This window comes from Tasmannia lanceolata, unplaced genomic scaffold (assembly GCF_043159265.1).
Source record: "Tasmannia lanceolata isolate RefF3 unplaced genomic scaffold, GAP_Taslan_0.1 ptg000019l, whole genome shotgun sequence".
NCBI lineage: Eukaryota > Viridiplantae > Streptophyta > Magnoliopsida > Canellales > Winteraceae > Tasmannia > Tasmannia lanceolata.
Window position 1 is genome coordinate 5728224 of NW_027518696.1, and position 15196 is coordinate 5743419.

A 15196-nucleotide genomic window follows, 5' to 3' on the forward strand; every position below is an offset into this window, starting at 1 on the left:
GGGAATTGTTGGATATTTTCAAAATATTCTTATTTTCTCACTTTCCTTGCCCCCCTCTACCAATCTTGAACCCTACACCTCATAGCACAGGAAAAAATATTCTTATTTTACAAGTATAAAAAAATATTTTAAAAGACACTACCAATCTTGAACAATCTACATCAAAGGGTGTCTTTAGATTGTTCAAAAGATTTTGTGATTGGATGTATTTGGGTTGTTCAAAGAGACAAGATTTTGTGGAAAGGGGGAATTTGAGTTCAAAAGACCAGAGTTTCTGAAAGGGATTCTTTGGGTTGTTAAAAAAAAGACACGATTTTGTGAAAGTGTCTTTTCATCTGTAAAGATGCCTTAGTGTTTGATCTAAAGATTCATGTCTCTAAAAATTTGTGTTCTTGGCCATTTTTGTTCCATCTAAGTGTAGGCTTAAGTAGTTCACTATTTGAACTTGGCGTGCAGCCCTAGAGAGATGGTTGTGGGCATTCTACTTTATTTTCATATAGTCAATATTCTTGCATTTTATCTTGATTTCCTTTCGTTTTTATCCCATCTCTATTTGTGTGTTCCCTACTTTGGATCATTTGCATCTGCACAATTTGCTCCCGGTGGAGCTCGGTTTGACAAGTAGAGACCCATCTTTTTTCTTGCGTTTGGTAGGTATCCAAAGGTTAGTAAGTGGCTTCTCTATAGCTTTTTATCTCATGCAACTTCTCATTTCTCATTGGCAAGAAAAGAACACACGCGATGCACAAGCACACAATTTCGTTCCTCTTACGCAATAAAACTAAATGCATTTAAACCCAAAAGGGAGTGTGGGAGAAACAGCTCATGGAGATGATGTTAGGTTATAAGTCCCCATCATTTAATGCAGAGGGCCAAACATGATATGACATTTCTTACAAAACATCCTCTTTCCCACGTCTTCCTCCGCATAATATGCTTGGAAAATGCATTTACTTATAGGTAAGCATACTGAATGGGAATTCACTGCAGGAAAAGAGATATGCACTCCATTTACTTCTCAAATTTGCTGTTCATGATCATATAAAGCTTAAAATGGACATGAGAAAAAAAATTACGAAAACAAAGAGGAGGCAGGAGAAGAAACAAACAAATGGCAGAGGAAGAAAAAGAGGATAGGAACAAATAAAGCCCAAAGGAAGACTATTGACTATGGTTGAAAATTGTAAAGCAATAGGGACTCTGAGAATGCAAAATTCAGCCTCCTCTAAGATGAAGTGGAACCATCCTTGTGATCGCCGAAGATTCGGGTTCGGAAGTCGGAGACCATGAGTGGGAGACCCTGGCGCAGGGCCACTTTCGGCTCCCAACCAAGTTGCTCTTTCGCCTTTGTAATGTCTGGTTTCCGCTTGTGAGGGTCGTCCTCCGTATTTGGTCGGAACTCGATCCGGGCATTAGGATCGATCGTCTCCTGCACCACCTGTGAACTCATTGCAAAAGAGGCCAAATTCAATTACTTGGTAGATTATTTTTTGTCATTAAAAATTGTTGAAGACCAGGCGGCCATTTGGATAAGCAGATTTTAGAATCCAGGTTTCAGTTTGAAAACGGTGTAAAAGAGAGTCCATGATCAAGCTGATGTATGCTGTCCTGGTAGCGGTTCTTGGATTTTAAGTAAGAAATCTAGAAATCTCTCCCCCATCCCAAGATTTCTAAAACATGGGACGATTTCTTGCTCTCTTGATGTCCGAAAGAAGAGTGAAAAGGACGTCTGGTCTCTTTCTTCTCTCGGCTCCCATCTAAAATTTTGAGGAAATCCAAGATTCTAAAATCCGCGTATCCAAACAGCCCCTAGAGGTTATGTAATACAATGAGGTACATTAGGTGCTCCTTTGGTTGATCAGGGTCGTCCATCTTATAGGGGCCCACTGGATCTCCAATTTCAAAAGATATCATGTGGATTGGAAGAACCCTAATCTATAATTTGATAGTAGGGGAAGTTCAAATGGTTAGGATTGTCCCACTAACGTGTTCTTTTTTAAGCCAAGGGCCCAATGGACGACCCAAAATGAAGGCTATTTCCGTCAAACGTCCTTTGAACGAGAAAGGTCTGAGGAGTTGAAAAGTAGGAGGCGGCAATCAAGTAAGCTGCGCTATGACTAAAATACCCTTAATAGGTAGGATCTCTAGGACTAGGGCATTTTGGGCAATTTGCAAAGGCTAAACAAAACGAAGACGCAATCATTTTCAAACTACTCCCAAACAATATTCTCCATTAATGACCAGACCAATACCAGCCATTACACCATATCCTTCCGACTATGGGTGAAGGGCCCAGACATTGATTATGGCCTACTAAAGGAAGGGGTATTTTGGGAAAGTCACTAAAATGCAATAAAAGAGTCCCTATAGGTAGAGGGACATGACTGTCATTTCACAGAAGGAAAGGCTTTACCTGGGCGAGTTCCAGCATGGTAAACTCTCCAGGGTTTCCGAGATTGAAGGGCCCCACGTGTTCGCCTTCCATTAGTCGCATAAGACCCTCAACCTGCAGCAGAGAGAAAGAGAGAAAAAAACAGAAAATTACCAAAAGATCCCCACTAACCTTTTAGGAAATGACGAGAACACCCTACACACTCACCAAATCGGAGACGTACTGAAAACTCCTCGTCTGCTTCCCGTCACCGTAAACCGTCATCGGCTCCTTTCTCAATGCCTGAATCCAACGGTTGACAAAATTTGTTAAAAACATTTGAGTCAAATTAAAATAAAAAATTTAAAATTAAAGCAAGAATGGGAAAAAAACCCCACCTGGGCAACGAAATTACTAACGACCCGGCCGTCATCAATGCACATGCGAGGGCCGTACGTGTTAAAGATACGAGCAATTCTCACCTGAAAGAATCGTAAAGAAATAGTAAGAAGGGGTGGTGTCCCTATCAAAAGAGGGGCACTGTAACCGTGTTATATAAAATTTACCTCGACTCCGGCCCCACGGTGGTAATCCATGGTCAGGGTTTCAGCCGTACGCTTTCCCTCGTCGTAACAGCTCCGAACACCTACAACCAAAGGAAGTGTCAGATTCCGGCATAGTTGTATCAGATTCCGGCCAAAAGTTGTGTCGGATACCGGTCTAGATGAACCTTACACATGGTGTCAGATCCACTACTTCGTATAAACGAACTATGTTTCAACTTTGGACGGGAATTTCATCATATTAACGAAACTGCCCCTCCGAATGATATTTTTTCTTACGACAAATGGGTATTTGCTAAAGTGCGCCCCGGACCCACGGAACTGAATCAAGAACCCGCCTTTCACCCGTGAAATACGAATTCTCCGGCACAAGTTAGCCAGAACTGCCGTTGTTTCACTAACATGCGCCTGATTGATAGATCTACTTCCCGTTCATGGCAGGATTAGATCTTTTCTCACGCAGAACAAGAAACAAATTGTTGGTTTCACCCATTATTCAGATCAAATTACCCTACCGAGACGGAATTGAACCAGAAAATTTTCAAAATTGAAAACCCCATCTCTATGCGCATGTTAGTGGCTTTCTAAATGCGTCACTAAAATGCGCAGCTGAGTTAACGAGAGAGATAGAGAAGAGAGAGAGAAATTTACCGATGGGATTCACGTTTCCCCAGTAAGTCTCAACCTGTGGATGCTGAAGAGGATCACCGTACACCTCGCTGGTGCTCGTTAGCAAAAACCGCGCACCAACCCTCTTAGCCAAACCCAGCATATTCAAAGTCCCCACCACATTCGTCTTGTGCTAGCTAATTCCCAAATCAAGGACAATCAAAACCCTAATAATAAAACAAAAACCAAGAACAAGAAAACCCCCCCAAAAAAAAAAAAAAAAAAAAACAGCCAATATAAATTTCTCCCAAAAGGATATAATAGTCTTGACAGGATTGAATTTGTAATGCACGGGTGAGGCCGGGCAAGCCAAATGATAGATCTGGTCCACCTCAAGAAGCAAAGGCTCGACCACATCATGCCGAATAAGCTCGAACCTAGGGTTTCCAAAATGGTGCATCACGTTCTCTTTCCGACCCGTGAAAAAATTATCCACCACGATAACACTATCCCCACGCCCAATCAATCTATCCACCAAATGGGACCCAACAAACCCAGCTCCGCCCGTTACAACGATCCGAAGCCCCTTTCTTTTCAGACCTAATGGGACCTTCCCACCCGAATTAATTGTTAGGCCCAGGCCCGAACTTGATCCGGATACCAAACCCTCGTATGTGATTCGATGGGTGGCTTGATTTGGAATGATGATCGGGTGACGGCTAACGTGCGCAGGGGAGGATGGAAGGAAGGTGAAGATTATGGTTGCGATTGCGAAACCCACAAGAACGAAGAGGAGTCTTTGTTCTTTGAGGATGTAATGGATTGGGCTTGAAACTGATAGCCATTTTTTGGGGGATTTTGGGGAATAGACGTCTGATAAGGGTTGGGATTCGTGGCCTCTGTAAATCAGCTCCGAACCCATTTTTTTTCTTTAGAAGAGGAACCCTATTTTAGTCGGATTTCTTGAACAGATTTCTAGGTTTTTTTTGGAAAGGGGGAAATTTTTTCCAGACCCAGATGAGGAGATTTCTGGGTTTTCTTTAGGGGTTTTGAAAGGGAAAAAAAACTAAAGATTTGCAGATCGGATTTGGGGGAAATGGGAGAAGAAAAACTTTTTTGTACAAGAGCCAGATGAGTAGAATGAGAAAGCTATACAGCAGTTTCTTTTCAGGGATTCTCGCAGGAAAATCTCCCACTGGCGCGTGGAAAATGCCCTCTCTGATTTTGTATTTATATAAGCTCTTTCCCTATGCTCAAACAAACCCTCGATTTTGACAAGTTTTTCCAAAATACCCTTTTTAAGGATTAAAACATGTCTGTGATCTGTCCCATGATCTCCTTCTTTTCCAGAAAATGACGAAACTATTCTTTCGTTTTGATGAAATTAAGGGTGTCAATTTTGGCCAGTGCTCGGAAGCTCGCTCGAGCTCGGCTCCAATCCTTAACGAGCCGAGCCGAGCCAGCTGGCCAGGCTCGTTAATGCTCGTAAAGAATTTAATATATTTAAATATATATATTATATATTAACATATACACTAAAAGAGTTGTCCAGGGAGTAAAAGGGAAGGCAAAATATGTCACTTCTTTTTAGGAACCCCATTTGTTACTTGGACTACCCCGTAGTGTAAAAAGAGTAGTAAAAAAACACTAGATAGGCTGTCCAGGGAAGATGAGGGGTGTGAAATTAATATAATCCGAGCTCAATAAGGCTCGCGAGCCTGGCTGAGCCTGACCGAGCCGAGCCGAGCCCGAGCGGAGCTTTTGAGCTTAACGAGCCGAGCCTGGCCAAGCTCGGCTCGGCTCGTTTACACCCCTAGATGAAATTTAAGAGTATTGTCTGAGTCGACCTTTTTGGACTTTCTTCATTTTAGAGTATTTAATCAACAGAAGGCTTAAATCTTAGTTAATAAGATCTTAATAACAAGCGTCTGTTTGTGTGTTAAGAAGAAGAAGTCTTGTTATAAGTTTCTAACCACCCCCGTCCACCGTTTGAAACGTATCCGAATACCCGAAAATACCCCTTTTTTTCGTTACGTTACTACAATATTACCTAAGATGCTGTATTTTGAAAATTAAATTAAAAAAGGATGAAGTTTTCTAGGTTTTGTTTTTAGAAAAAACCCTGATCACTTTATCAAATCCTTGGGCCGACCAGGTTCTATCTGAGGTCTGAATAATGCAAACTAATCATTGTCTTATTGAATGACTTAATTAACCTTATGGTAATAGGATGAGGCCCACCTTAACTGTGGCATGGCAGATCGAATGGATGGTCTGAAATTCGTACATACATTTCTCATCTACAAGTCACTGATTTGAATGGTTGGGATCATCCAATTAGTTAGATTATTTGGTCATGTCATATCCGTAATATGGCCTATGAAATATGGTCTACAAAACTTAGGGTTTGGATCACACTGAGTGGGACCAAGTCCAGCATCTCATGGAAATTGACCATGTTACACAATCGTGACCGTTGGATGGGGCTTCCTCCATTCACGCTTTTTTATATAGTCGGGGTTTTTATGATTAAAATCCAAATTTTCTTTTGGGCTTGGCAAGAGGCAACCCTGTTTGGACACCTAACTCAGGGTTATTTTGGGAAAATTAACTATAAATTAACAAGCAACCAAACAGAGCATTAATGATGATTCCGCTCTTGCAGAAGGCGTTTGGTGGAAAATTGGAGTGGTTTGCACGCCTGAAATATTGTCATAATTTTAGTAACATAAAAGGAGTAAAGTGAGATGAACTAACGTGCGCCGGTAGTGACTCCAAGGCATGCCCCCCGAAGGAGACAAAACCGATCCGCATGTTACCCATCGTCCCATGACTTTTCGGATGGAAAGTGACGCGCCACTCGTCGTGTGGCCCGAGAAGGAGCGATCGGGGGTGCCCCAGGTGCACGTTAGTTGAATTCTATCCTCCATTTTTGGGTTTGAGAATTTTTTGAAATGTGTTACAAGGGATTTGCTAGGTAATTTCGACCAAAGCCATTTCGCGGCTAACTTTTGCATAAGAGGACAGCCACATAGGCTCACTCTTTATCAGATTTTGTCTTGTTCAATTATTCATCTGAGGTGGCTGTTCTCTCTTGCAAAAGTCACCCGCAAAATGGCTTTCCCCGAAATTGCCTAGCAGAAGACTAGCTGGGACTAGGCGGTCCCACCCTTAATAAGATGGATCTAACTCCACTCTTGATTAGAAAAAAGTTCATTTCAAGATCTCGATCGTGATTCCATCCTAAAAGTTACTTATTGGGCCCCACTTGGGCCTTGTGTACCTGATCAAAACCTTTGATTAAAACGGAAACTATAAAGTCTGGCCAAATACTTTTGGGTCTGTTCAGTTGCGCAAAAGGTAACGGAAACGGAAAAGAAAATGGGCTTTTCTGTGGAAAGCACTAAAATGGACGTTTTGTTGGCGGGATAGGGAAAGCGAGCAGAAAGCACGAGACTTACGTGGAATCCCACTTATCCGCCGTGGCAACCCACTTTCTCCGACTCAAAATCCGTCCGTTGGACTCGGATTCGGGATAGGGAAAGCGCGTGGAAAGGATTCACGTCTTTTTTTTTTTTTGTCTTCAACAAAACGGAAGCCCTAGCCCAATATTCTTCGCCCCAAGCATCTGCACTCCTCTCGCTCTCTCATGGCTGCCATTCTCGACGACTCCGCTCCTGCCGCTCAACCTCCTTCCCCTACAGGTATGTCTCCTCTTCCCTTTGTACTCTTCCCCTCTTTCTTTTTTTTGTTTTTTTTTTTTTTCAGGTTTCTATTGTAGAGGATGTGTGCTTTGACAAAGATCCAGATTTTCTCTGAAGCAAAATCTTCTGAAGCAAAATTTTAACGTTTGATTTTTAGCAAAATTTTATGGTTCTTTTTACTTTATATAAAAATTTTAACGTCTGAATTTTAGGGTTTGTAGTGCGAGGTTTTTTAGCAAAATCTGCTATATTAATAGTGTGTGGTTTTTTTAGCAATTCCCTGGAAAAAAAACGACAAACAATACCCAAAAAATCAAACATACTTGATTTGGTTATTAGGGTTTTTATTTTTCATGTTTTCGGATTTTTGTGTTCTTGTTTTTTATTTTTGCTGAAAATTCGAGGGTTAGGAGTATTGCATTGGAGTTCTTCTTTTGGGTTATTCATGTTTTTAGGTTCTTGTTTTGGGTTTTTGCTGAAAATCCGATATGAGGGTTAGGGATATTTTCATGTTCTTCTTCAGAACTGAGGGTTAGTGTTCATGATATGGGGCTTATTGGTCTCACTTGTTCTTCTTCATGATTTCTTTTATTTTTGCTCTCCTTTGTATGTGGTAAAGAACATATTCTGTGCTATTTTTTTTTCGTTTCCTGGCAACTGAATGCCCATTCCTACTGCTTTCTTTGCAGTTTCTTTTCCTTCCCATTTCCTTCTGCCACGTCATTTTTTTTTTCTTTCCATTTCCTTCGCTCCACTGAACAGACCCTTAGAGAACACCTTGATGGGGTAATCCTATGTGATTGATCCATCAAGTCTCATGTAAGGTTCCATCAAGAAAGGCCAAACCACCGGTTATTGTAGTCCTTTGTTTTACACAAGGGATGATTCTTCTACACGTGACAAAGACCATGTGGGCCATCTCATGATGTTTTACAAGATCAACGGCCTTGATTGCACATATATATCACTGTGCCGGACCCAAAAATTGCACGGTAGAATTGATCCAGTCATTCACTTATTCCAATTCTCACAAATGGACCCTCACATTTTGGGCCACGGCAATCTAAAAATGTCACGAAAAAACAAATGAACAATTCAGATTGTCGATCTACTGCCCTTTTTGGGCTGCACAAGCGCACCATATAAAAACTCATCCAAAGTTTTGAGGGATTTGCTAAGCAATTTCATGGAAAGCCATTTCACGGTTCACTTTCACACGAGAGACGCCTCACAGGCACTCTTTCTAGCAGATTTTGTTTTATTCATTTAATTCATTGAGGTGACTGTTCTCTCATGCAAAAGTGCGCGGTGAAATGCCTTTCCGCCAAATTTCCTAGCAAATCCCTAGGTATGAAGTAAAAAGTTTTTAAACAGGATAAAATACATAATATCTATAGACGTAGAGTTACCCATATAATCTTAGGCCGTGTTTGTTTAGGTCTTGAATCAGTTTTGGACTCGCAATCGATTTTCAAATTTTCCATTTTGTTTTGGATTTTAAAATAATCAGTTTTGAACTCACAATCGGTTCTCAAAATCCAAAACAAACAGAGAGCACACAATGCTTTCTTAGAACTTAGAAGATTGCAAATCCTATTTTGGGTGATATTGTTGAGGCTCCATGCATTTAGTACATGGTTGTGGTAAAATTAGACCTAAGTGGCCCTTGGGGCCGGGTTCTATTTGAACCGAAATATTGAGAATATTTTGAATAATTTCAATTAACATATCATTATTCTGTATGATTTATGTATTTTAAACTTAAAATATGAAATTATTAAAAATTTCTATTATTTTTGAATTAATCGTGACTAATCCAAATTAAATCTGAATTTTCCGATTAAACAAGATTCTGGAAAATAAGACATCAATTTCTCATATATTATTCGTAAATCTCACAAGTGAAAACTAAACTAAAATCCTAATCTAGCAACATGCATGCCCTTGGCCATCCTTCCATGCTTATTGTTTTCTTATAAGTGTGTGTATACAACAAGAGCGGGCTTTTATATGATGTCCGGGCATACTTGGGTCCCAAACACCTCACATTTGTACAGTGGAGATCGCTAAGAATAGACTGAGATGTGTTAATTAATTAATAACAATGATTTCACAGCACCTGTCGTTAACCTATCGTTCACGTGTAACGTGGGAACAACAAAGTCCGCTTAACCACTCACAAAGAATTTTTACGTAAGAGGGGGAAAGGGAAACGCTTCCAAACAAAGATTCCAATCAATCACCGGAATTTCTTTTTGTTTCCCCTCATAACACGCGAAATTATATGGCGTTGACACCGTGCAAATGATGGGTGTAACTTATAGTAGTAGATGCTAAAACTCGTGGTGTCGTCGTCCCAGTCTATTTTTTATCAATTGAGAAAAGATGCATTAGTTTGTGCGATCACAACCATTGATCAAATTTTGATTAATGATCATTGTTTCACCATGAAAGCTGCTTTGATTGTAATTTAATCTCGATTTTCATGCCTATTTTTCTAATTAAAAGCAAAAATGCACCATGACCCAAATCACAGTAGGAATTGGGTTCAAGATTTCCCCATCCCTTTTTCATCAACTTTCTCGTTTGGTTGCCGGGTTTTTTTTTTTTTCCTGGGATTTATGTAGGTAAAGGTAGAAGACAAAAGAGGGGACAAGCATTAATTAGAGAAAGATATTATGATGAGTGGAGAGAGAGTAGAGAGAAAGAGAGACCACCATTTTCAAGACAAGATTTTGCTGATGTCACCAAGAAAAAGCTGATGCGGCCACTAAATATTTTCCCACATAAATCCTAGGAAAAAAAAAACCCAACAACCAAACGAGATATCAATCCCACATATGTTTTCTAATTCACCAAACATACTTAGCTGTAATACACTTTCTAATTGAGATACAGGCACAAGCACTAATTGAAAATTTTGCATAACACAATGATTAGCATAAATTCCGATTCACAAGCAGATCATAAGCAATCTCGGCCATTCATTTAGCGGGCCCATCTAACATACCCAAAAACTCTTCCAAACAAATGGATAGTAGCTGGTAAAGCACATGGTTGACATTCATTAGATTAAAAAAGATCCATATTTAAGATGAGTGAGGTTTTCAAATGGGGTAGGTTTTCCTGCACCAGATAAGTCCTAAAATGGCAGGCCACATGAACTAGTCTGTCAAAAAAGAGGGGTGTTTGTGTAATTAGTGCGGTAAAGCCGGGGCAATTGTTCTCATTGTAACGAGAACTCTGTTCTGTACGGGGTAAGACTTTCCGTTACATAGGAAATGGAAGTAAATAAGTAATGCGAGTGAGATCTACTTTTGGCACCAAAATCAAAATTCCGTCCGCACGTAATGAAAGTTCTCTGAGTTGGAAGGGACGTTGACACTTCACCGTACACGTGGCACTTGAGTGATTTGTCACGTTTCTGCACGTCGCTATCTTCCAACGAGGCGGCACGACTTTTCAAAGGGAGACGATTTTTTCACCCCCCCCCCCCCAAGGATGGTACACCCTGCTTTTACGCTGAACTGTGGGCAGACTTTAACGCTTTTTTGACGTCAAATATCACGTTAAAAGTTGGGTGTACCCATCCTACAGGGGAGTGGAAAAATCATTCTCCCCATACTTTAATGCCTTTTGGCATCAAATCACTAGGGCCGGCAACGGGCGGGTCGGGCCGGATGTTGGGGTCCCCTACTCCTTCCCCTCTACGGGGAATTCCCCCCCTCCCCTTCCCCTCCGCACTGCAGGGATGGTGGGGAATCCCCCTCCCCTCCCCACGGGGAATATCTAATCCCCATCCCCTCTCGTTCCCCGCCCCACATCCTTCGGGGACAATGACTTTACTTTCTCACTTTACTTTGCTAAATGTTAGGTTTAAAACTAAAGATTTGCTAGGGACAATAACTTCAGGCATGTTGTGGCTTGGCTATTGCATGTGAGAGTAGCCACACAACTCACATAGGCTAAGATTTTGTCTTATTCATTTTATTAACATGGGGACAAAGGTGGTTACTCTCAGATTCATTTAATTGATCAATAGTCCCTAGCAGATCTCTAATTCCCAATCCCACTTGCCAAAAGGTACTGTACGTGCCACACCAGGAAGATCCAAACCGTCCATTTGATGGGCACACCATACTACCATAGGCATAGGATGATCCAAACCTTCCACCTGATGAGCACATTGTAGGATAATCCAAACTGTCCATTTGATGGGCCACAACGTAAATAGGTTGTGGCCCAAAAATCATTTCCATAGGATAAGCCCAACCCTCTGATCTATAGAGGAATTGCATATTGTGGTACCTTCTATAGATCGGAGGGTTGCAATCATCCTATAGAAATGATTTTTGGGCCGCAATCTATTTACGTTGTGGCTCATCAAATGGACGGTTTGGATGATCTATAGTGTGGCCTGTAAAGTACTTTTAAATTGTAGCCTATCAAATGGACGGTTTGGATCATCCTATGGTGTAGCCCATACATTACTTTTTGAAAAATAATGGACTATACGAGCGCACACCATATAAAATCTCATCACTCATCAGAGAGATGTTACCTTTATTTGGGGGAGGGAGATTTTCAAAGAATTTAATGTTACCTTACAGTGATGGTTCGATGGAGAGATTTTAGGGATTTCTAAGGGTAATATACTAATATAATGAGGGACAATGCCCAATGGATTATGGGTAAAAGAAAAACATAAAAAGCTATTTCATGAACAAAACTGTAATAATGGAAATTATGAAAATTTTGGGGGAATCTTGATCCAAGGGGTTTCTAGTAGTTTTCCCAAAAAAAAAAAAAAAAAACACTTAAAAAAATACAAAAAAAAAAATGGCATTAATGCGGGGCTGGGCCAACTCCATCCCCTTCCCCGCACCGGGGAATTTTAAATCCCCTTCCCCTTCCCCACTCAAATCGGGGAATCCCCTCCCCAAGCGGGGCGGGGCGGATCCCTGCTTTTCTGGGTGAAATTGCCAACCCAACAAATCACATTAAAAGTAGGGCGCATAATCTTAGAGGAGGGGCGAAAAAATCATCGCCCCAGACTTTAACTCTTTTTGACGTCAAATCATGTTACAGGAGGTGTGTTATTCTACAAGGGGAGCGAAAAAATCATCTCTCCCTTTTCAAATCTCCGGAAAGTGAAAAAAGAAAAGGGCAATTGACACACGGATACCCTCTCACTGTTTATACAGGGCAGTTTCTCACAATTATACATCAACACGGCAACACCCCATCCATTTATAGGGAAATGATATCAGCACAAACATGTTTTAATAAAAAAATTTGAAGGAAAACCATGTTTTAATAATTGCACAAACTCAGCTTGTCTTTTCTTTTCTTATTCTAATGGGCTTTGGGAGAGCTTGTGGGGAATCCTAGCAACCATTGACAGCTCTTTAAATAATAAAAAACAAGATAAGTTATTGCAATTATCAAAACATGGTCGTGCTAATATCTTAAAATAGATAGGGATTTTTCGCAAAAGGCTTTTCATAGATGGTATGTCGCATGTCAGACCAACCACCTCATGAATAATGACAAAATCTGCTGAAAAGTGAGCCTCTAACATGGGACAGGTCATCTGCGATATGCCTTTTGTGAGGGACGCTAGCAAATTCCAGATATATTATATAATTCACGGATCTAATAATTAGTGAAATGATATCGGCACAACCATGTTTTGATAACTGCATTAATCATTCTTGTCTTTTATTATTTAAAGAGCTGTCAACGATTATTACACTTCCCAAAAAGCTCTCGCTAGCCAATTAGAAAAGAAATGTCAGGCTGAGTTCCTGCAATTATTAAAACATAGTTGTACAGATATCATTTCCCAACAACTAATTCTCTATAAATTTAGGCTTTTGATATTTGCACTACCATATTTTGATAAAACAAACTCGCCTTGTCTTTTATTATTTAAAACAGTATCAAAAGCTATTACAATTCCCTTAAACCTCCCAACACCCATGATTTTTATCTCTACTCTTTACCTTAAAATAGATATTATAGGTGGGCATTTGCTGTAGCGTCTATGGCAGAAGGCATTTCACGGATGGACTGTTTGCATGTGAGAGCAGCCACACCGTGAATGAAGACAAAATCTGCTGAAAAGTGAGCCGGGTGTGGCTGCTCTCACATGCAACAGCCCATCCGTGAAATGTCTACTGCGAGCTAGCAAGTCTCTTATAGCTGATATACAATTTGGGGCTCTAATAATTATTGCTATATAAATTTAGGTTCTTTCCATATTTGCAATACCATGTTTAAATAACAACACAAACTCACGTTGTCTTTTATCATTTAAACACCAGTTAAAAGCTTGCAATTCCCCATAAGCTCTCAGCACCTATTTTTATCTTTGGGATTTCCTAGTGTCCGTCTCAGATTTTGTCACATAAGCTCACTTTTCATCAGATTTTGTCATCATTCACGAGGTTGCTCACTTTTCAGCAGATTTTGTCTTCATTCACGAGGTGGCTGCTTTCACATGCAACAACCCATCTGTGAAATGCCTTCGCTAGTAAATCCCATTTAGGCTAGTGATATTTACACACCATGTTTTGATAATGAGACAAAATTTGAACCTATGTTGAGAATTCACTCTTATTTCTAATAATTAATACAAAAATCTAATTTTATAAGACATAAGAGTACATTTTTTTAAAAATATTATTCAAAATATAAACGGGTGAATATTAATGTTATTAAAAGAACATATTGTAAATAAGTACATACTGTACATAGGTACATAATTTTTAATTATTATACTTTCATTATGTCAATGTTGACTTACTTTCAAACTCAAATATTGTAATCACTTTCAAATTGAGAGAGAGAGAGAGATGCTAAATCCCCCAAAACTCTCCGAGCCTTTGCCTTTTAAAAAAGGAAGTCTCCTAGTATGGCACATGGGCAAACAAGAGAAAGGGTAACATACAACCAAGCGCTACTAAGTAGACTACGTGGTACCTCTGTCAAAACACCAAATAGGAATTTCAATCATTCATGGTAAGAGCCTCAAATTTTAACAGACAACCAGTGAAGAAAATCAAAAAGCACTGAAATCTATTATTTTCCGATGGCTCAAACCTTTCAAAATCTCCACCGTCACCTTCGAAATACACTACAAACAACCAAACAAGTAGAGCTGTTTTTTTTTTTTTTTTTTTTTTTCACAATTTTCTGTGAGAAGCCACACAGCCTCTCTGTTCAGCGGATTTTGTCTTATTCATTTAATTCATCCGAGGTGGCTGCTTTCGAATGCAACAGCCCATCTGTGAAATGACTTCTGCGATGGTCCCTAGCAAATCCCATGAACAATATTTCAATTATCGAAACCATTCATTTTTTTTGCCCCAGAAATATTTTCCGTTGGATGATCCTAACCACTCATAATGTAAAGTTTACAAAGGACGGCTCAGAAAATTGGGGAAAACAATATAAAAATGCAAATTCGAGGATTAAGATTGTCCGATGCAAGAGATTTTTTTATTTTATATATGAAGTATGCATTAAGCAGATGAATGGTTTCGATCACAAAAGCCCCGTAATCATCTTGTACATTTTTGCATTTATCTTGATTGTTTAGACACTTATAATTCCTAATTCCACTTAGTTGCAGACCCCCTTGCTTTGATACCATACACCCCATCTTTGTTTCAGAAATTCTCATTAGGGGCTACAGATTTACAATTTCACAATAAGAGGGCAAGCCAGTGTGAAGTCTGAAAATTGATTGTAAAGAAGGCTTTACAATAGTAACAATATCAAACAATGGGGTGTAAATATCAGCCCCTAAAAATTACATTGCGCATTCTTCTTGTGCTTGGGGCCAACCCTGTTTATTTGATAGCCTTGCTGTTTGGATCTACGCTAAAAAAATGTATGCAAAAAAGAAAAATTCCATGGAAAATGGGATTCCAGAATCTAGTAGG

At 39.9% G+C, this 15196-nt stretch overlaps 1 protein-coding gene across 1 annotated transcript; it reads right to left on the bottom strand.

Annotated features, from left to right (window-relative positions):
• Positions 1 to 985: 985 nt before the first annotated feature.
• On the bottom strand, positions 986 to 4762 carry LOC143852696 (UDP-glucuronic acid decarboxylase 2-like). The gene is made up of 7 exons (XM_077362244.1): positions 3862 to 4762; positions 3586 to 3732; positions 2938 to 3017; positions 2770 to 2853; positions 2600 to 2674; positions 2414 to 2506; positions 986 to 1438 (listed from the first exon to the last, which is right to left on the bottom strand). The coding sequence occupies exons 1-7, from the start codon at positions 4463 to 4465 to the stop codon at positions 1226 to 1228; spliced, it is 1296 nt and encodes a 431-aa protein (XP_077218359.1). The 5' UTR covers positions 4466 to 4762; the 3' UTR covers positions 986 to 1225.
• Between the last annotated feature and the right edge of the window lie 10434 nt (positions 4763 to 15196).